Source organism: Dermacentor silvarum, chromosome 11 (assembly GCF_013339745.2).
Source record: "Dermacentor silvarum isolate Dsil-2018 chromosome 11, BIME_Dsil_1.4, whole genome shotgun sequence".
Taxonomy (NCBI): Eukaryota; Metazoa; Arthropoda; class Arachnida; order Ixodida; family Ixodidae; genus Dermacentor; species Dermacentor silvarum.
In genome coordinates, this window is record NC_051164.1 from 116,366,100 (window position 1) to 116,389,208 (window position 23,109).

General features: G+C 44.9%; 1 protein-coding gene and 1 non-coding gene across 5 annotated transcripts in view; both read right to left on the bottom strand.

Annotated features, from left to right (window-relative positions):
* Positions 1-217: 217 nt before the first annotated feature.
* Positions 218-23,109, bottom strand: part of LOC119433470 (ERI1 exoribonuclease 3) — a 55,107-nt gene continuing 32,215 nt past the window's right edge. For 2 of the 4 annotated variants that reach the window (XM_049659126.1, XM_049659127.1), the window contains one exon: positions 218-1,011. In XM_049659126.1, coding sequence (XP_049515083.1) covers positions 274-1,011 — 738 coding nt within the window. In that variant the 3' untranslated portion in view covers positions 218-273. Of the gene's footprint in view, positions 1,012-19,206; positions 19,304-23,109 lie in introns of all 4 variants that reach the window. The other 2 variants (XM_049659128.1, XM_049659129.1) reach the window with 2 other exon arrangements.
* LOC119434192 (U2 spliceosomal RNA) lies at positions 15,464-15,662 on the bottom strand. Its single transcript, XR_005188577.1, has one exon. It is a non-coding gene; the product is annotated as a U2 spliceosomal RNA (small nuclear RNA).

Genomic DNA, 23,109 nt, shown 5'->3' on the forward strand with positions numbered 1-23,109 from the left:
AGCGACCAAGTAAAAAAGCAGGTTCTGACCTTTGTTTGCAGTCTTTTACCGCTCTCTCCGGGCATAATAGGTCACATTCATGGGCACAAGATGGATGGCAATCTCTGGAAATGGTGAGCAAGCAGTGCGAAGAACCAGGGGTATCGAGGGTCTGTTGGGTAAAGTCGCACCCGCGGTCGAAGCCAGCAGACAATAAGACAAGTGAAAACTTAAGGAAAATTAAAGTTTTATTATAATCCAATCTGCTAGAGACAATAATCTTAGTAATGCAAATCAACGTGAAAGATGCGGTACGTCCGCATATGGCGTGCGAGGTCTCTCAACTCGGGCCCATATACACAATACTCGCCCTGCGAGTGCTACGTACGGCGTGCGTGACGCAGACTCTGCCACAGGCCATAGATGAAGACCACGAGTGTTTGCTGCGCAGGAATGGAGGAGGACGAGCTGTGCCGCCTGTTGTGCCCGCGCGGCCGCCTTGAGCTGCCGCGCGAGCCGTACAACGAGGTGTACCCAGGCGTGCTGCTGGGCGACGGTATGACGGCGCTGTGCGTGGGCCTGCTGCGACGGATGGGCGTGACGCACGTGCTGAACGCGGCATGTGGCCGCGACGCCTCGCTCTGCCTGGTGAACACGGGGCCCGCGCTGTACCGGGCGGCCGGCATACGCTTCCTGGGCATCGAGGCACTGGACGTGTCCGTGTTCCGGCTCGACCGCTTCTTCGACGAAGCGGCCGACTTCATCGAGCGTGCGCTGGCCGAGCCCGGGGGCCGCGTGTTCGTCCACTGCCACCAGGGGATCAGCCGCTCGGCGACGCTGGTGCTCGCCTTCCTCATGCTGCGCCGGCGGCTCAGCGCCCGCGAGGCGGTGCGGCTGGTGCGCGCGCGGCGCGAGATCGTGCCCAACCGCGGCTTCCTGCGGCAGCTCTGCCTCCTCGAACACCGGCTCACGCAAACCGGTGGCCACGGGACGCCAGCCAACCGACCAGCTGCGCCAGGTTGCGGCAGTCGTCTGCGTTAGATGAAAGCACGTGTGCACCCCAAACACAATTTACGCTGCCAACAGGGGAAAAACAAAGGTGACCTGGCGCATATGTACTTGACTCTATACTGCAGTATCGTTTCCCTCTGTACATTAAACTTAAGGTGCAAATTGTATCGACCATTCTGGTCCGAAGATGTTGTTATTCCGAAAGAGAGACGGGTGAGGGAAAAAAAAAAAAAAGGAAACTCCGGCATTTAAGCGTAGAATATAGGGTTCAATGTTCTTGGTTGAAACCAAAAAACAAGAAATATTTTTTCAGGAGTTCAGAGCGCTAAGGTAGCGATCACCGCGCAGCTGCGAGCCTAGATACGTTGCGATGCAAGGAGCCTCATAGGGGCCTGGCGAGATGAAGGTCATGCCTAGCGCCCATGGAGTTTATCTTACGTCTTTATTTGCTGCCGTGTTGCTTATTGCTGGCGATGATAAGCAGGGATGGGATGAGCAGAGGGTCCTTGCAGCCATCACGCTGCGGCCACTACGGCGGATGAATTGTGCAAGTTCAGTGATGCTAACGTGGGATCACGCCCATACATTGCGATTTCGTTTGTATTATTCGGTGCATCTCTGTACTGACATAATGTTACGAATAATGTCACATTCTTCTCGTGCTCGAACGTCGAATGCACGCGCCCAGTTCTTGCATATATAGTAACATAGCCGTATAGCAATGTCCCCTTCCTACGGCTACTTCCCGGAGACTTTCTTAATCTGTGTATTCGATGCAACTGTACAGTGTCCAAGAGCAGTATCTGCAGTCATACATGTTTCAGCTATTCCAGTAAACCAGGTATTCAAAAAACTGTAAGCTCGACGCGAAAAACATCCACCATAACCGTCGCTGAAGGCTTGCCTAGAAAAATTTATTTACTGTACAGAAAACAAAAAAAAAAAGGTATGCCGAATTATGTGAAAACAAAAGCCAAAAACGCTGAACCCTAATAAGTTATGCTAAAGTAATTCAAATTACACTACAGGAATAAAATATATGATGCCTTTGGAACCTTAAACGCAACTGGTACCACGGCAGGTGGAATCAAATTTTACTGACATATTATTGTAGTTATTCCGAAAGAGAGACGGGTGAGAAAAAAAAAGGAAAGTACGGCATTTAAGCGTAGAATATAGGGTTCAGTGTTCTTGGTTGAAACCAAAAAACAAGAAATATTTTTTCAGGAGTTTAGAGCGCTAAGGTAGCCCCAGGTCTATATATAAAGCTGCAGCGATAGAGTAAATGGTGAACAATCACAAATGTCGCATATTTGTATACTGTTTCAAAGGGCTGAAATAAAACAAGCTTTCTGGTGGAAAAGAAGGAATAGCAGTTTATGCTGGTCATTATACATTGCATTAATTTAGGATTTTTATGCTAGCTTGCGTGACCTTTGCCAGTCACGGTCCTGCACTTCGTTTGCACAATTTTTGCCTATCATTTGCTTGTGGCAGAATACCGGCTGTCCCTGTATTTTCACCCCCTCTGCATTTGTGTTCAAATACGTATGTATGAACTACAAACATCCTGTTGAACAATAAGTTAGGTTAACTGCATCAGTGATGTGATTGGCAGAGGCCATTTTGGAGCAGCTTCTTGGAGCAACCAAAAGTGCGCCTTGGAGCAGAAAAGCGCGCTTTTGAAGCATCTGAATGCATATTTCCAAATGGAAAAATTGCCTTTCAGAGAAGCAAGAGAGCTTACAGAAGGAGGAAGCCTAGTTTAACAGGAAACAAGCACATTTTTACCAAGAATCATTTAAAGTTGTGGCGCTAAAACATGTGAATCCCATGCATGATGACGAAGTAATGACGACGGTGGTGTGACGGCGATGGCATCATGGCAATGGGATGACAACTGTATGAAGAAGATGGTATGAAGAAAATTAGATGATGAAGCTGGGATGACGATAATACGACCACTACAGCATCACGATGATAGTATGACCACAAACCAATCTAATCTCTGCTTTAGCTTTCTAGTTTGCAGGAGGCTGGGCGCTAAACTGGCGAGAACTGTAGAAGTGCACATGGAGATGGAAATTTTGGGAACTCGACTACGGAAGAGCTTTAGGAGTGTGCAATGCTCGCTCGTTAAGCCAAACCAGCTGAAAACAGCAATATGGCAGCAGTGCAAGGAAGAGAAACAAGCTCAGTAGCATGTGCAACGAGTTGCCCCATTTAGCAAAATTCTCAGCCGTCATGTACCCAATTGACGAATCCACATGTATGTCACACTGCAAAAAGGCTTTGCTGTATCAGCAGAATGCTTTTTCATAAAGTGTTAGGAAAGTTGTCTGCTCTCACCTCCTAAGCGCCATTTCAGCAATGGCTCGAGCCAGCACATTCCAAGCACATAGCAGCCCGACTCTTGCACCCACATTTTACTTCCTCCATGTGCACACATGATGAGCGTGTATGACAAAGGTCACTTATTAGATAAGTTTGTTTTTTAAAGTAGCAGAAAACACCTTTTGGAGCAGCTTTGGAGCACATTATCAAAAATGTAGCAGGATTGGCCTTTTGGGGCAGTTTGGAGCAATTGGAGCAGCAATCACATCACTGCTGCATGCACACAAGCTACACCAATCAAATTTCATGACCTTGTTCTTTGGGAGTTGTAATAATGTCTCGTATTACATAACTACATCATTAAGGTCGTTTCTATTAGCTTCAATTAAGACAAAATACTGAAGAACGTCTTTTTTTTCCTTTTATGTGGCTAGCCGATTCGTCCGTCTGTCACCTATACGTCGAAAACTATCGTCATCAGCAAGGGCTCGAGCGTCGTCTTCTTCCACAGCTGGCTCGTTGGCGCCCCCTCGTGCCACTGCTCCCGCATTCGTCGTCGTCTTCCACAGCTGGCTCCGTTGCCGCTCATCATTCCAGCGTAGAATTTCACTTCTCTCTTCGTAATGTAGAGGCCGCATTTACGGTGGTATGAGCCATTGCTTAAGGGAGTATGAGCCATTCATTGTCTTACGTGATGGACAGATTTCATTTTCAAGAATCGTAAGTGGCAATACGACAACGGCGGACTGCGGGCATATACCGTCAGTGACGTCATTCACTCCGTCGCAGCCGAACGTGTGTGCAACCTCATTAAGAAACACATAGACCAATAACTGAGAAAGACTTTAATGTACCGTAGGCATTAACCCAGTGATAAACACCGGGGCCGCATATTTCAGCTTCGCTGGTTAACCATCTGTACGGAGTGCTTTGGCAGTGATATTTTTTTTTCTTTCTTTCTTTCGTCGCGAATATAAACGTCCGGCAACCTCTTAATAAAGGATCATCATCATCATCATCAGCCTATATTTATGTCCATTGCAGTACGAAGGCCTCTCCCTGCGAACTCCAATTACCTGTCTTGCGCTAGCTAATTAAAATTCATGCCTGCAAATTTCCAAACTTCATCACCCCACCTTTTCTGCCATCCTCGACTGTGCTTCTCTTCTCTTGGTATCCATTCTGTAACTCTAATGGTCCACCGGTTATCCATCCTACGCATTACATGGCGTGCCGAGCTCCATTTTTTTCTCTTAATGTCAATTAGAATATCAGGTATCCCCGTTTGCTCTCTGATCCACACCGCTGTCTTCTCGTCTCTTAACGTTCGGCCTAACATTTTTCGTTCCATCACTCTTTGTGCGGTCCTTAACTTGTTCTCGAGGGAAGAGAGAGAGAGAGAAATTTATTTACAGAAAGTTTCTGCCCCACATGTTGGCACCGGTAGAATGCAATGATTGTACACTTTTCTTTTTAACGACAGTGTTAAGCTCCCTGTCAGGATTTGGTAATGCCTACTGTATGCACTCCAACCCAATCTTATTAATTCTGTAAATTTCCTTCTATGATCAGAGTCCCGTGTGAGTAATTGACCTAGATAAATGTGCTCCTTTACAGACTCTAGAGGCTGACTGGCAATCCTGAATTCTTGTTCCCTTGCGAGGCTATTGAACATAATTTTATTAATCTATTGAACATTATCATTATTAATCTTCAACCCCACTCTTACACTTTCTCGGTTAAGGTCCTCAATCATTTGTTGTAATTTGTCCCCGAAGGTTGCCGAGATATTCGCCGTTGATCCTCACTCCTAAGCCTTCCCAGTCTAAGATCTTGAATACTTCTTCTAAGCATGCAGTGAATAGCATTAGAGAGATTGTGTCTCCTCGCCTGTCCCCTTTCTTGATAGGCAACTTTCTACTGTTCTTGTGGAGAACCAAGGTAGCTGTGGAATCCTTGTAGACATTTGCCAAGATATTCACATATGCCTCCTGTACTCCTTGATTACGCAATGCCTCTATGACTGCTGGTATTTCTACTGAATCAAATGGCTTTTCATAATCTAAGAACGCCATATAGAGAGGTTGATTGTACTCCGCAGATTTCTAGATTACCTGATTGATGACATGGATATGATCCATCGTAGAATATCCCTTCCTGAAGCCAGCCTGTTCTCTTGCTTGGCTGAAGTCAAGTAATGCCCTGATTCTATTGGAAATTATCTTAGTGAATATTTTATATAATACTGAAAGCAAGCTAATGGGTCTATAAATCTTCAATTCTTTAACGTCTCCCTTCTTATGGATTAGTATAATGTTGGCGTTCTTCCAGCTCTCTAGTACACTTGAAGTCGTGAGCCGTTGCGTATAAAGGGCCACAAGCTTTTCAAGCATGATATCTCCTCCATCTTTGATTAAATCGACTGTTATCACATCTTCTCCAACAGCTTTTCCCTTGGTCACGTCTTGCAAGGCCCTTCAAACTTCATCACTAGTTATAGGAGCCTCTGTATCCTGTTCATCACTACTTCGAATGAAAGTATATTGGCTGCTCTGAGCACTGTAGAGGTCAGTATAGAGTTCTTCAACTGTTTTTACTATGTCATCGAAATTGCTGATGATATTAACCTGCTTATCTTTCAGTGCACACATCTTGCCTTGTCCTATGCCAAGTTTTCTTCTCACTGATTTCATGCTGCGTCCATAATTTACTGCTTCCTCAATCTTTTCCACATTATAATTTCAAATATCCCTTACTTTCTTCTTGTTGATCAGTTTTGACAGTTCGATGAACTCTCTCGAGTTTGCCACTTTCATGCATTGTCGTTTCTTTATTAGGTCCTTTGTTACTTGGGCGAGCTTACTTACTGGTTGCCTTGGTGCCTTACCTCCCACTTCAATTGCTGCTTCTGAGATCAGCCTAGTTATGGTTTCATTCATTACATTTATGTTGTCTTTATCTTCCTGTTCTAAAGCTGCATATTTGTTTGCGAGCACCAGCCTGAATTGGTATGTTTTTACTCTTACTGCGTCTAGGTTGGCTTGTTTCTTCTTGATTAATTTTACACTCTCTCTCTTCAAATTGAGACAAATCCTAGACCTCACTAACCTATGGTCACTGCTCTTTACCCTACCTAACACTTCTACATCCTGCACTATGCTTGGATCGGCAGAGAGTATGAAATCTATTTCATTCCTTGTTTCTCCATTAGGGCTTTTCCAGGTCCACTTCCTGTTGCTGTGCTTCCTGAAGAAGGTATTCATTATTCGGAGCCTATTCCTTTCCGCGAGTTCTACCAATATCTCTCCTTTTGCTTGCTCACCAGCCTGCTTTTTCTCCACTTTTACATTGAAGTCGCCCATGACTACAGTATACTGAGTTTTCACCTTTCTCATTGCTAATTCAACATCTTCATAAAACTGTTCTATTTCTTCATAATCGTGACTAGAGGTTGGGGTGTAGGCTTGTACTACCTTCATTTTGTACCTTCTATTCAGCTTTATTACGACGACTGCTACCCTCTCATTAATGCTGTAGAATTCATCAATGTTGCCCGCTATGTTGTTATGGACTAGAAATCCTACCCAAATTCTCTCTTATCTGGAAGACCTCTGTAGCAGAGGATGTGGCCGTTATTCAGCACTGTATAAGCCTCACCAGTTCTTCTAACCTAAGGCCAATAATATCCTAGGGAATGCCTGATAATTCCTCAAATAGCCCTGCTAAGCTAGCCTCAGTCGAGAGGGAGAGCGTGTAGAACAATGCCAGGTTCAGTTTCCAGTGGCGGCCTGCCTGGACCCAGAGATTCTTAGCACCCTCTGCCGCGTCGCAGGTCTGACCGCCGCCTTGGTCAGGTGCTCCGCAGCCACTGGGGACTGAGGGCCACGGGTTAATTGTAGGAGTCATGAGGGAGGTAGCGGCCGAATACTGCAACAGGAAGGCCAATTCCTATTCTGGTGAGGGAGTGACTTTGTTGAAGCTTAGTGGGCCTTCTTAATTTGGTTGCACCTGGACTAGTAATGCTCCACTAGCTCTTGGAAATTTTTTTTTTTTTTTTTTTTGCCGGTGTCAGGCGCTACTCCATGCCTGAAAATGTAGTGGACTGGAGGAGGATTCGAACTTACGACCTTCAGATGAGAAGCCGTGTGTTCTACCTCTGCTCCACGCCACCACCTCTTTCATAATATTAGATGTTAATGCAACGGGCCTTATGTTGTCCATATGTAATCCTGCTCCTTGTTTAAGTAGGGGGGAGAATCTTAGCAAGCCTCCAATCTGGAGGACTCCGACTGTTCTTTAGGGAGTAGTTGATGATATTAAGTAGGTCCTGTGGAGACACATCAAATAATATTTTTAGCATGCTCGTTGTTATACCTGTATACCAGCAATGGTTTACAGAGATATTAACTAATCCACAAGGTTACCTTTATAAATAAATAATGAATGGCTTCATATTCTCCTGAGCCCTGAGTTTGTGAACAACCAGCTTAGTTCCTAATGTTCCCTTTGTGCTTTTACTAAACCATGCTTTAGAATAAAATGTGCAGAGCAATGATAGAAACTTTCAGTTGTTGTGAATACCAGGAAGTTAAAACTGTTTCACATTAATGATTAGAAGGCGGTACTTTATTCACAAACTATTCGAAAAAAAAATACAATATTAGATTCAATTTCTTTATGACACTATTTGATTTTATTCAATTTGCTTCAGGCACTGGTGTTTCATTTGTACTTGATTTGGTCTCAAAAACTCCTATTCCCACACCCCTAGAATTTTTTTAGAGCTACTTTATGGCTGAACATTGAACAGTGCTATGGTTAACCTCGAGAGAGAGCACAGACCCATGTACTAAATAGTGGACTACTGAGGGGGCATATAACAGATGACTAACCAACTATAACGCCACGATTTTTCCAGCCTCTTCAACAAGGAAGTATTTTTTTGATGCAGCATACATGAACTGATGGGCAATAAAACACAGCACTTATTAAGTCAGCATCACAAAGAAGTTGTTTCTGATATCCTGCTGTAACATAACAAAGGATATTCCATACGCATAACATTATGGGCAGCCACCTCTTGAAATCACATTCACAGTCATTTTGTCTTCTACATTAGTGTAGTAGTACGACCAATCTATGTATATGAAGTCAGATATAGACATTGAATTTATAATTGACACTGATTCAAAATCAAAAGTTGGTGTGACTACTATCTAGCCTTCCATGGAGCCCACTTGAGCCCTCTTTACTAAACCATGCTTTAGAATAAAATGTGCAGAGCAATGACAGAAACTTTCAGTTGTTGTGAATACCAGGAAGTTAAAACTGTTTCACATTAATGATTAGAAGGCGGTACTTTATTCACAAACTATTCGAAAAAAATACAATATTAGATTCAATTTCTTTATGACCCTATTTGATTTTATTCAATTTGCTTCAGGCACTAGTGTTTCATTTGTACTTGATTCGGTCTCAAAAACTCCTGTTCCCACACCCCTAGAATTTTTTTAGAGCTACTTTATGGCTGAACATTGAACAGTGCTATGGTTAACCTCGAGAGAGAGCACAGACCCATGTACTAAATAGTGGACTCCTGAGGGGGCATATAACAGATGACTAACCAACTATAACGCCACGATTTTTCCAGCCTCTTCAACAAGGAAGTATTTTTTTGATGCAGCATACATGAACTGATGGACAATAAAACACAGCACTTATTAAGTCAGCATTACAAAGAAGTTGTTTCTGATATCCTGCTGTAACATAACAAAGGATATTCCATACGCATAACATTATGGGCAGCCACCTCTTGAAATCACATTCACAGTCATTTTGTCTTCTACATTAGTGTAGTAGTACGACCAATCTATGTATATGAAGTCAGATATAGATATTGAATTTATAATTGACACTGATGCAAAATCAAAAGTTGGTGTGACTACTATCTAGCCTTCCATGGAGCCCACTTGAGCTCTCTTGCATCGCCTTTTGCTCACAAAAGGTATATAAATTTAAAGAGACATAAAAACTGTTTATAGTGAAGCCTTGATACATATAACAAACTCATATTTGCCACGATAGCAGTTGTAAATTTGCCAACATTGCAAATTTTGTTAGGTTGACACATGTGTTTTGTAGCAGTAAAAATGACTTCAAAGGTTTCTAAAACAATCCTGGTGAATAGCACCTTCTTAGTAAGTATTTATGAGCACAATCCCACAAGAAACATGACCATATATTGCAGTGTCAACAGCTCTGGCCAGAGCAACAGACGCGTGGCAGAAAGCAAACCTTACACATGCACCATATCTACACCCCATCTCACAAGTCATTTGCAGCACTGCCGAAGGTACGAGGCGTACACAGGTAATATCCTTGCGCAGCGGAATATACTTCCGAGCATACCTGTCTGACTAATGGTGGGATTAGAAGTTGTATTTTGCTTGGTACATGTTATGTTACAGTGATACATGACACATTAGGATCTTAGCGCATGCACGTTGTATACCGCGAAATACTGTGGTGGCGAGCAGACAACATGACTCGAATGCAGACATATCAAGGGGCATTCAGCCTTCTTATTGGCGAAGGAGCCCTGCAGCTTCTAGAGTGCTGCAAACGACCTGCGAGATGCAGTGCAGTGCTAGCAGCCGCAATCAGAAAGCATTGTGCATATACGTAAGTGTATTACCATCACAGCCCAACAATGCTGGACCACCATCACATTTACTTACAGCCATTTGACAACATACCCAGCGAATTTCATCGACATCCGTTGACATCGAAAAATCGCCGGAGTTGCCCTTAAGCGCGGCAGGTTTGTGATAAAACTCACAGTGCATGTCAAAACTACATTTACCGACGGACAAGCGGTACAGGCCATTTGGGGACAAACGACGCATCGCAGCAGGAGCAGGCGTCGCACGACGAAAAACGCGACTACAGCGCCAATAGTTCCAGTGAAAGCCGCTGCGGCCACGTCGGCCACTGGAAACGTTGGCCAGTGCATAAGGAGCTGTGAAACTGAAGAACGTTGGTTTGCTGATCGGCCGCTTGCGGCTTTGCTTGGAGGACATCGTGTTGCCAAGTGGCTTTGCCGAAAGTAGGAGTAGCGGCATTGTTACTTTGCGCAATTGGAAGTGAAGCCCTAGGCGGCAACTAGCCGTGATAGGCTAACCCGACGCGGAAGTGAATCCAAGTGGCGAAACTGCGTCGCTGCCGCCAACATCCTTGGTTAATGCAGACTGTCAAAGCTCAGATGATGATGGTGATGATTTAGTAGCAAAAACTGTCTAAACGGCTTTCGCTTAGCCTCAGGCCGCTTTGACGACAGAGTATTATGAATACCCTTGCGAATTTTTCGAGATCGCTTGTCGTTTCGAATGAGTTGAGGCTTAACAACAGAAATGATGATGATTTATTGGCATCACCTTTGAAATGGGTGAATGAAATGCTTTTCATTCAAGCATTTTTGTATACATCTCCTTAAGCGAAGCTGTTAAGGGCTAGGTCCCCCAGGATCACGTCCGCGGTGTATAAAAAAAAACTATATCATCAGCATTCGCTCGAGCGTCGTCTTTTTAATTGCACGGCCACTCCTCCCTCCTGGCCGGCGAGCCCCCGCTATCTCTCTTTTCTTGCACCACTCGACCTTTTTTTATGCCGCGTTCACCCCTGAGTAGAGTTGGCCCGGCTGCGAGGCTAGCACAGCAAGCCTGCTGGAAGCTGCGTCCGACTAGAGTTGAGCCCTGCTGGGAGGCTAGCGAGGCTAGGCCGGCGACGCTGCTTCTTTGCTGGATGGATGCTATGAGTGTCAAACGGGGTTGTGGGTTGCACCACCAAGCGTCCTTCCACCTCGAAGTCACCCAGTGGAGCCATATGAAAACGCCGGGTTGGCGGCGTTTTCAAACTTAGGATTGTAAGAAAGTGTGCGGTTTTCGCTGGATATTACGTTTCCTTCTTCATTACGTGACGTAGGTCACCCTGGCAACCACGTGAGCACGTTAGCGCTTGTGTGCGCGCCGCGATTGGCGTAGCCATCTTTAAACACTTTGACGGTACGGTGATCGCGACTGTGTACGTTCCCCCTGCAATGCCTACAAAAGACATTTATTTATTTATTTATTTATTTATTTATTTATTTATTTATTTATTTTACATACTTTCAAGGCCCGTAGGCGCTACAGAAAGGAGTGGTACATACAGAGAAAAAGAATGCAGAACAATGAGTAACATAATTGTTAGATGGCATGGAAAACAGCAGTCTTGAACCTCGATGTTTCTGTAATAGTGGCGACCGATGCGGGAAGGTGGTTCCAGTCATTGCAGGTGCGAGGTAAAAAAGAGTAATAGTACGCATTCGTACGACAAGATGGCATGAAAACTTTATGAATGTGATCGCTGCGGGATGAAACGTAAGAAGGAGGTGTTAAAAGTTTATCTTTTAATACCGGGTTGTGGTAAATCTTGTGGAAAAGGCAGAGGCGACTGTATGCACGACGTACTGAAAGATCCGGTAGGTTAAGGGTTTGCTTTATGAGTGTAACGCTAGCATGACGAGAGTGATTAGATAGAATAAAGCGGGACGCACGGTTCTGAATGGCTTCGAGGGAGAGGGTTAGTGATACTTGAGAGGGATCCCAGATGGCCGAGGCATATTCTAATTTTGATCGAACAAGTGTTTTGTAGAGCGTCAGTTTTAAAGATGCAGGAACGGCATAGAAGTTCCTGCGCAGACAGCCTAGCGTACGATTAGCGTTAGAAGTTATATATTCAACATGTTTGTGCCATGATAGATCGTGAGTGATATAAAGGCCGAGATACTTATAAAAATTAACTTGACAGAGAGGAGCGCTATTGAGAAAATACATGCGTGTATCAGTATTGTTAGTGCGGCGTGATATGCGCATATATTTACATTTATTTACGTTTAGTTTCATGTTCCATGTACTGCACCATATGGATAAATTGTTAAGGTCTTCTTGCAGTTTAGTGGAATCAGCGGGATCATTAATCTTATGATATATTACGCAGTCATCAGCAAATAGGTTAATTGAAGACGATTTGACGCAGTCAGGGAGGTCGTTAATATAAATTAGAAAGAGCAGAGGCCCGAGGACAGATCCCTGCGAGATCCCTGATGTAACCGATAAAAAAGCAGAGGAAGCGTTATTGGCAGTTACGTACTGGGTTCGATTGGAAAGAAAGTCTTTAATCCAAGCTAATACTAAAGGATCAATGTTAAGCTGGTCGAGTTTAAGGTTTAGTAGATCGTGCGTTACGGTATCAAAGGCCTTAGCATAGTCCAAGAAAATGCAGTCAACATCAAAGCTATTGTCAGATGCAGCAAAAAGATCATTAGTAAAGCAAGCTAATTGGGTTTCGCACGAGTACATTTTTCTGAAGCCATGTTGACAGGAATGAAAGAATGAATTGGTCTCTAAAAATTCAATAAGGTGAGAGTAAATGACGTGTTCCAAAAGTTTGCATGGGATGCTTGTCAATGAAATGGGACGGTAGTTCTCGGGAACATGCGCATTGCCTGACTTCGGGACTGGAACCACCTTACCTTTCTTCCAGTCACGCGAGAGCGAAGAATACTGCAATGACTGAGCAAATATCTTAGAAAGAATAACAGATGAAAACACTTCAGTGCATTTTAATATTTTTGAATTAATACTATCCGGCCCACTGGAAGACGAAATCTGCAGATTATCGATTAGCCGGTTAATACCAACCCAGTCAATTATTATGGGATCCATTACAGGAAAGTTCGAACTCGGTGCACTCGGTAGAATGGCGATGATATTAGTACTGAGGAAAGAGACAAACGCCTCATTCAAAACGCTGCAACATTGATTAGGTGGAATACTGGAGCTTTCAGAGTAAGTTAAATGTACAATGTTTGTTTTAGTGCCATTAACAGCACTCCAAAACTTGTGTGGACTCGTTTGAAGAAACGAGGGCAGTGTAACATTCAAGAAGGTAGTTTTAGCGTTGCTAGTCATTTGAATGTACTCAGTTTCCACTTGACGGTACGTTGACCAATGCGCGGGGAGATTTGTTTGCTTGGCCCGACGGAATAGCCGTTTCTTTTTGTTGCGCAGACGTTTAAGAGAGTTGTTGAACCATGGCGATCGACTGTTTGAGGGTATTCTTCTTTGAGGTACATAGCTGTCAATTAAAGATAATAGTTTATTTTTGCATCAAAGCGTTCATGATAGACATGTTCATCGTTCGGTTGGGTGATGCCCAACGACGATACGCCCATTCTCATTGCAGGGGCAATATTGACTACAGCAGACCCACCATAGTCACAGCTTCACTGGCTTCCATCTTCACAGTAGTGGAAGGGCTCTGAATTTTTTTTTTCTTACAGAACACCGTGGCACAGCTTACTCATCTGATACGACGGGTGGCCAATCGCCGCAATGGCCTCAAAGAGCACGACACCTTGTGAATGGTACAAGCTCTCCTTTACAGCCGCATTACATACGGAACTCCTTACCTCAACCTAAAGACAGCCGACAAACAAAAGCTAAACCTCCTAATATGAAAGACCACGAAGCTCGCCCTAGGACTGCCGACAACCACCTCCACTGACCGATTGCTTTGCATGGGAGTTCCCAACTGCTGGGAAGAACTCGCGGAAGCTCACCTCATCAACCAGATCGAGAGACTCAAGCTCACAACCACAGGCAGAGCAGTCCTCCGACGCACAGGATAGCAACCAACCTAGAACTCGATGGCGAACGTAAGGAAAAGATCACGTCGAAGCTCCGAGAATGTCTACAAGTTCATCAGATCCCTCGGAACATGCATCCAGAACACCATCGAGGCAGACGGCTCGCCAGGGTAAACGCCATCGGACACAAGCACCGTAACGACCCGCAGGCGTGCTACGTGGACGCAGCCAAGTATCCGGGCCGAAACGCCTTCGCCATCAGCATCACAAACTACAGGGGGATGACAGTGGCGTTGGCGACAATTCTCGCCAAATGCGCACACACAGCTGAGGAGGCCGCTATTGCACTCGCCACCCATACAAGCGAGGATGCCATAGTGGTCTTCACCAACTCTCAAACAGCAGCACGCAACTACATGAAGGACAGGATGGATCTCCATCAAAGCGATCAACATACTGAAACGTGGTGACACTCCTGTCCCATACACCTGCATCATGTGGGTTCCGAGACACGAGGGACTCAAGGGGAATGAAGCGGCACACACCGCGGCCCGCGCAAGCGTCAACTGCGCCTCCCCACACAAGATTATGGACATGTCCCACCCACCCAAATCAGTGGAGGAAATGGAAACAATACCACTAACTTATCAAGCACTACTGCAGCACTATCGGCTTGGACGCAGGGTATACCCTCCACCACATCCAAAACTAACGAGAAATGAAGGCACCGACTACAGGCGACTCCAGAGCAATACCTTCACCCACGGAAGCTTACTGCATCATTTCCACCTGACGCTATACAGCTACACCTGTCCACACTGCAACGTGCCAGACACCTTGGCGCACCTCCTACTGCAATGCAAGAGCATCCTAGCAAGCATCACAGTGACACAACCAGTAGCAGCAGACGCAGACCCAAACCTCCTCGCTGAAACGTCGGAGGCTCCGATCTCCAAGCCGGACCTGGTAGACCAGCACAAACTCGTTGCCCGGGCCCGGAGGGCGATCCAAGCCAGAGGGTTCCTGGAATAAGGGACCCTCCCACCTCAACTGACAAGTCACTGCTCCAAATAAAGGTTTATTCATTCATTCTTCCGCAAAGTTTCTCTACCTACATTGTACCATTAGATTACCTATGCCTGTAACATATCCGGTCATATCGATCTCTTCCCTGCTTTTTTCCCATTAATACTCTAAACGTCTCTTGCTTATCTCGAATGCTGACTGGTTGATGCTGCCGTCCACTTTAAATCCTAGCGCTTCTGGAACGTGTACGTTACCTCCGGGTCTCACTAGGTGAATCCATTTCTTCGCATTCCATTGCGCCGAGTGGTCTCCGGATTTTTGCTGCAGCATACACATGCATCATCTTGTTGCGAATATTTGATTTGGTATGTTTTACAGCGAAGCTGTATATCGCTAGTTTCCAGCGGAGCGATGTCCGTAGACCAAAAACTGTGGACTGATCTTGAAGATCGTGCAATACCAGGCCAACCCACAGCGGAGGTGAAACAGGCTCAAGCACCCTGCCAACTAGCAAAAATAAGTTTAATATCTTGGGTCCAACTAAAACCTGTATCAGATATTAAGCTGATAATAACAGATACCACACATTGATCCGCGTCGGCCACGTCTACGTTGCAGCATACATGTGTACGCCATCCCGCATATTCAAACTAGTGCCTACCAATCTGAGTGTCTTCCGACTCCTGACATCATGCTCTACGTAGGCTCCTTTTCTCAGTTCTGCTCTATGAAATGGGTAGGCCGCGTGTTGTACGGTCTGAAGAAGAACAGCGTGCCTTCCAAAAACGACGGCGTGAACAGAAAGGGTCTCCTTCCGCGCAGCAGCAGCGGAAGGAGACCACCGACGATGAGCGGGCAGCGGACGCCAAGCGTAAGCGTGCTGCTCGCCAGGACCGCGAGGCGGAAAGAAATGCGAACCGTCCATGTGGCCCCGATCCTGCAAACTTGGAACATTTCACCGGAGCAATGGTCAATCACCACATACACAGCTTCACTGGTCATCGACCTTCACCGAGTGGAATGGCACTGAATTTTTTTGTTGTTAGGCAACCAGCTCGAGCCTTAACCCTTTAATGACGACATATATAAATACCCCGAAAAAATGTGCATTTGCTATTTAAATGTGCAAAACACTGAGAATAAGTATAACCAATTAAAAAATATATTTTGCGGGCACTTTTTCAGCAATAGAGGGGAAACAGCAGGCAGAAAACTGGTAGTGGGCTTCACCTCAAGCCACCTATGGCTTCGTTTGGAATTTGTAGAGACAGCTCTCATCACATGTAAACCACAGGGGTACATTTTGCTTGCTTTACATAACGTCTATGACACTCCTGCTGCCGGACATCTTACATCGGTCTACCTCTCCTGACAGTGCTTTGAAAAGAAACTGGGTCACGTGGCAAACGTTTTTCTTCTCTTCCTCTGTTCCTACCCTATACCAGCAAATGACGCTCACAGCCTGTCATTCAGTGTTAGCCAAAGACCTTTAGCCACAAACTTCGTACTCAATACCAAAACTTCGTGGGAAGAAAAAATTTTTTCATGGTATGCTGCTCGTAGGCAACACTCGTCAATAAAGGGTTAAATAGCAGAGCACTGCCCCTTTGTGTTATCGTACAGATTTTCCCTTCTAATTTCTTTCCTCCCATTCTTGTAAATCTCCACGGTCATTTGTTTCCATTCTTTGCATCCAATTCACACTCTGTTTCTCTCACTTTCTCTCTGATGACTCCCCCTGGCTGTCTTTTTACACTTTCAATTACCCTATAACTTGGTTCCAAACTTTCTTGACCTCTTCCTCCATTTCACGTTTTTTTTCATTCCACGCTTTTCAGGTACAGATACTTGTGCACTTTAGCTGCCCATTTACTTTGATGAAATTACAAGCTAAAGAGAAATTAAAGTGGACGACAAAACAACATGCCACCAATGGAGGCCAAACCCAACATGCATTACGTGTAGCACTACCAATTCTGCTACGGCGATGGCTTGTTCTCACATTCAGATGCTTTGGTATGGTTGTGATAAACAGTGATAAAGGCACACTAAAGCCAAGGAGGTTATACTAAAACTTCTGGAGTGGCGGTCGCCCATACCCGCCTATGTGTCTAGGTGAAGCCTCGAGAACCGATCGGCGGCCATCTTGCTCAGGGCAAAAGGAGGCGGAAACTGCCTAGAACTGCCGCCACATCGTGAGCGCTTGCGCGTTCTATTACAAGTGATGAAAGGCCCCTTTTTTTTCTTAGGAGGTGAGGGAAGGGTGGAGTGGCTTTAATATACAGCGAATTTATTTTTTGCTTGACACTTTCCCTTTTAAGAGGGGTGAAATTCTATGACATGCAAGTAGGACAGTGGAATGTCAGTTTGCGTTATTTTTTTACACAGTTGACTCACTGCATGCTCCTAAAGGAGCACTGTATGAGGGATGGTTAAAAGGGAAAATAAAATTTAAAAGAAGGTGTGAGAAGAAATTATACAATGGTAGCGGATATAGACAATAGATAAGTCAATAATGCCATGAAGGAAGTAAAAAGGATGTTTACACCTTCGCCAGTGCTAGCTAAAAATGCATAGTACAATTATTGGTGACGCATAATGGAAATAATTTGCTTAAACGTGCTCTGAAGTATACACGTTACACTCACCAGAGAGTGCCCCAGCTCCGCAATAAAAAAGGTTTTTTAATAGACATGTCGTCAACCATTATTGCCGCAATCAGAGGCTTGTCTCGGCGTTGCACTATGTTCTTGATGAACTCGAATGATTCCGAAGTGAAGCCAGGGTTACCATTCACCCCTTGTACCATTCGCAAAGAGTGCGCTGGTTTGGCAGAGCATTGGTGAATTTAGCTCGCACATGATCATAAGCTCTTGGTGAATACTAGTACAGAATGAGCACAAATGCTCGAAGTTTGGGTGGATATTGCTTGTTCGTCTTTTCATGGACTCGTTCGAGCAGTTGCTGGATATCCGAAGAAAAGGATGCTTGGAAAACTTCCAAGCCTTTCTCCGACAAAGGGTTCTGCTCCTTCAGCTGGTCAACGAAGGCATGAGAAGCATCAATGTGCTTTGATAGTCTACGCTTGCTCTGCTGTAGTGTTTTCACTTTCTTTTTCGGCTGGTGCACCTCGCTTGCTGTTTCCTCAGCTTTCTGCCTGTACCACTCTTTCGTCGGTGAAGACTGCAGGGAGCAGACTTCAGCATCTCCATCAATAAGAGGTGCTTCAGTCGAAGGCATTTCTTGACTTTTCGGAGGGGCTCATTTTTTCTCCTACGTAAACAGAAGCAGTTCGCAATAACATCAGAAATTGTGGCAATTAAAGCGCAAATGTGCATATAAGTATAAGAAACTGAAAGCGCAGAGATGTATAGCCGGCGCTACATTTGCTACTTTAAAGAAACAAGCGTTCAGTTGTACGCATTGTACTCACTGGCTTCTGTAAGTGAGCTGGAAATGCTGGAAACACGGTAGGAATGCTACCCGCTCGTAGCCTTGTCGTTTGTCCTGTCCTGTCGAAGCAGTCGGCTTCAAAGTGCACAGAACGTCATTCTTCTTTAGCGCCCAACCATCCCGCCACACAGCACGCTCCCACGCATTGCAGTGTCTTTGGTGAACCTGAGTGTTTTATGACGCCCAGAAGCAAAAGGAACTTATGTTTACACGCGAATGCTTTTGCACTCAATAATAAGCGAAAAAAAAAAGAAAGTGTGCGAGCAAGCGCGAGCAAAGCCCGCTTACTTACACGTGAAAAGTTATCCCCGGCGTTTTCTCCACGAGATTCGTGCGGCCAAAAGCTGCGCCAGAGCCCACCATCGCCTTTAGGGTTGATCACAGTCATCTTGCAAAGACACCAGTGGCATCGCACTCACCAAATCTAGACGCACTCGCACAAAAACAACATGAACACCACACACGCCCGCAAACGCCATATTGCGCCCGTCCGCTTTGTACCCTGAGCAATATGGTGACGCGTCGGCGTCAGCCGCGGAGCACCGGCACCACTCCAGAAGTTTTAGCATAACCTCCTTGACTAAAGCTAGAGGCTTTGAAGCACATTGATATACACATCCTGCTGGCTTTGTGCACATTAAATATATGAAATGGCAAAAGGCTGCTGGTAAGGCGCCAAGAAGGAATGAAGCCTGGTAAAGCAAGTAGCCACTCACCGATGCCGCTATGGTGGCGTCCCAAATGAGGCAGCCCACAAAATCGCAGAGCATCCAGCAGGGTCTTGGGCCAGTGACCCGTGCACTCTGAGAATGCCTGCACCATTGTTGTATCGCCATGGAAATACAGCCATGTACTAGAGCAGCACCGCTTCATGTGAGGCTATGAACGCAGCCAGAAACACAGGTCAATTTGCATTCCCTGTACTTCAACCACTGCCATACTCACTGGATTTAAAGGAAAATGAGGTATTGCTTTACCTTGTTCTTAGGTCAGGAGTATGGTGGCCATGGCACCTCTGGTTCATGGGGAACCAAAACAGTTAAAGAATAGAACAGCAAGAAAATGGTGATAGGAGTGATAGACGTAAAATAGCCTTTCTGACATCGCACTGCATGACTTGGAAGTTAAGAGATCGCCCTGCATGGTTCTCTTCTTTCGTCTCATGCAATCTTGAGCTAGCACACTCACCATGCTTCCCCAACAAATCCAGCAGTCAACTCTACTAACAACCTGCTAACTGCAAAGATGACTGCCCTTACATTTGAACAAGGCAAGAATAGATAGCCATTTGCAGTAGCCTAGAACAATGAAAACTCTACATCTAGCAGGGTACACACAAGTTATTTCCATGAGGCCGACTGCTCAGCGAAGAGTATAGTGCTTCATAGTAGCCGTCAGGCTTCAACAGAAGACACAATTATAAAGTGCCCATAACTACTGCAGCCACACCTCTTACGGCTGAGTGCAACCCACCGGATTGGCTTTGATTTCGTGCACAGGAATTTGCCCCATTCGTATCAAAACAAACTGAGTTTTTACCATTCGATGACTAGGATGAAGGGACAGGGTTCTCACACAAAGTTGTTGGCCAGACAGCAAGCGAGGTAAATAGTGAACCACCACTAGTGCTAGTATTTTCTTCTACTTTGACAAACACCGATTGATTCATGGGGTATAGCATCCAAAAGCAACACTGGGGCTATGACAGATGCCACAGAGAAGGGCCCCAGATTAATTTCTCCATCTTGCAAAAGCAGCTTGTTTTCCCTTTGTTGTAGAGCAAGTACAAGGAAGAATTTTATTGGGGAGCGGCAAACTACAGGGAAACAATAGTTGAGCCATCTTCAATTTAACAAAACATTAAATTAGTATTTTTTCATTGACCTTAAATGACTCCACAAAATGCTAGATCATTTTCTTTCATCCTTTTCTTCTCAGGTGAAGTAATTTTGCTGTTCAGTTTTAAGTGACCAAAGTCTTGCACAAGGATTTCAGCAGCCTCCATGAACACAAGCACCAAGCAAAATCATTCTTCTACCCCGACACATTGCTGCCAACCCTGCTCTGCAATTCACACTAGGATAAGTACATGAGTTACACATCACAAAAGAGGCATGAGCTTCTGTGCAACAGCTGTACTTCATCTCGCAAGCTGGTTGCAGCACTGTGGAAGCTACATGAATTCTTAGCCAACAAGAAGGCCCCTCGAGATGTGCTCATCCGCGCCACGTCATCTGCTCAGCGTCTGCTTGCCATCCACTTACATGCTCCATGGTTGGTGGATTGACTGAAAAACGCCGTAACCATAAGCGGCATTTACATGCACGTGACAGCAGGCCTTCGCTTTACCTGTACACTTTCCCTGCAGTTACCTTGACCAACACCACCTAGACTTTTTTTCAAGGCCTCCGCAAGCCTACGTGACGTCATCAGTGTGAGATCTGCCTGGAAGCTGGCTTCACTCAAATGACCGGGACGCGTTCGCGTTTTGTCGTTCCGCGGCCCGGTTGCACTCGTAGCATTTTTTTTTCGGAGATTTACACCTAGAAGCAGGCCCGTGGCCAGGGGGGGGGGGGGCTAGGAGCCCCCCCCCCCCCCCCCATCGAAATTCGGATGGAGGGGGCTGTTTTACCCAGAATAGTGAAAATAGGGGTTTGTCAAGGACTTCAACAGGTGCCCCAACCCCCGAAAATTAATTTTTGGCTACGGGCCTGCCTAGAAGGAATTTTTGTTAGCAACAGGTGTAAATGTTATAGACCCCCGACAAAGCCTTCAGTTTTTAAAGGCATTGGAGGGTCTATTTTGCATGCTTTAGTAAATGCACCAGAAGACTTTTGTCAAAACAAGACTGCATGTTTTATTATATGAAATGCTTTTAAAAACAAACCAACAATGAAATAAAACCATTCAACGAGGATTCATGCAAAGTTTTTCACATACAATATTTTTATAAAAAGTAAAATAAAGCAGACATGACATTACCTGTAAAATCTTTTCAACACTTTGTTGACTTATTTTAAGTACATGTAGTTGAACACACACAGAATGGGTTAAATATGATTTACTTAAATCTTCAAATGATTCTTCCACATAACAGCTCGAGCGTCAAAAGAAAGGTAACGTTCACAGCAAAACGGAACTTGTGACAATACTTAAAAAAATTGTGGAGATAAAGCTTTTAAGAACATTTTTAAAATGATCTTGTTGAAAGTGTTGAAACTGGGAGCTCAAACGATTTGGCTTTGTAAACACAAAGGACACATTATCAGTCATGTGCGAGAGATTACGCCTGGAGTGTCTTCAGTTTCCGTTTAGCTGCTTTGGCTTCAGACAGCTTGTTGTTTTCTCGTTTGCAAAGGTTATTTAACAAAGTGTTTGCTGCTGCACTAAGTATGTACCCATCACTACATGCGGCATATGGCCATTGTCACAAACACCAAAGTCTTCATTCCACTCAAGGAAAAGTGTTGTCATTGAAACAAGCAGTTCTTTCTGCTTTTCACAGCCATAAAATTTGGCTGCATGTTTTTCACTTGTCAGTTTCTCGAGAACAATATTCATAATCAGTACGGCGTTCACAACGACAGCTTGGGGAAACTTAAGTCCACCTCTTGTGATGCTCGTTATGAGCTCGTCTGCCTCAATTGTGACAGTCTTACTCTCAACAACCAGGTTCTCTTGACAGAATGCACATGTAAGCTTCTTGAGTGCAGCATATGCGCAATAACCAGCGACATAAGTTATAGCTGGAAGTGTGTGCTGCTTTGCAGCAATGTCCTCTTCTCCAACTACAATCTGGAATTGCTTTAAAGCATCACGAAATTCATCAGTGGAGGCACATAGAAGAATCTCGTCACTCTCTGGCAGCTCGAGGACCTTCTGCAGCCTCAATTTGTGCTCCACTTCATACATCTGCCGTATGGAGATATGGTACTGTGCGCCACTTAACTGTCGGTACCTGCCAAACCTGTCCTCAAGGCAGTACTGGAATTTCCCCAGTAAAACGTACTTGAATCCAAGCTCTTTAAGGCAGTAGCTTGTCACCTGAACAAGAGCAAGAGACGTGTGACGCAATGCATTGTGCGTCTCATGAGTGAAATGACCAGTGTCATGCTTGAGGCTTTTCCAGTAGTCGAGCCAACTGACTATTTTGTTCAAAAACTCGACTTGGGGGCAACAAACTGCCTTTATGGGCTCTTGGAAGTCATCTCGAAGGCGCCTCCCTTTATCCGGCGTCTTAACATTCACTATGCGCCACCACATTACGACAGTGCTGATAAAATTGGCCGTGCTTTTGGCATGCTGCAGTCCTGCTGCTTGTGCACTGTTGAGAGCTGCGATTGTGAAAGTGTTAAACACCTTGAGAACAAGTTTCATGTTTTGTCGCTCTAAGTTCGAAGGTTTCAGTGCCTTCAAAGACAATGTTGGTGCAAGTCGTACAAGCTCATTTCTCTCTCTCTCATGAAGCTCTAGCAGCGTGTTGAATGAAGCTGTTAGCACGGACGGCTTGTCAGGTAGTCCATTGATGTCTGGAAAAAACATACATTTACCACTGTTACGCTGGTTAAGCCAATTGTTTCGTATGCATTTTAAAACATGAACAGAATCTAAAATAAAAA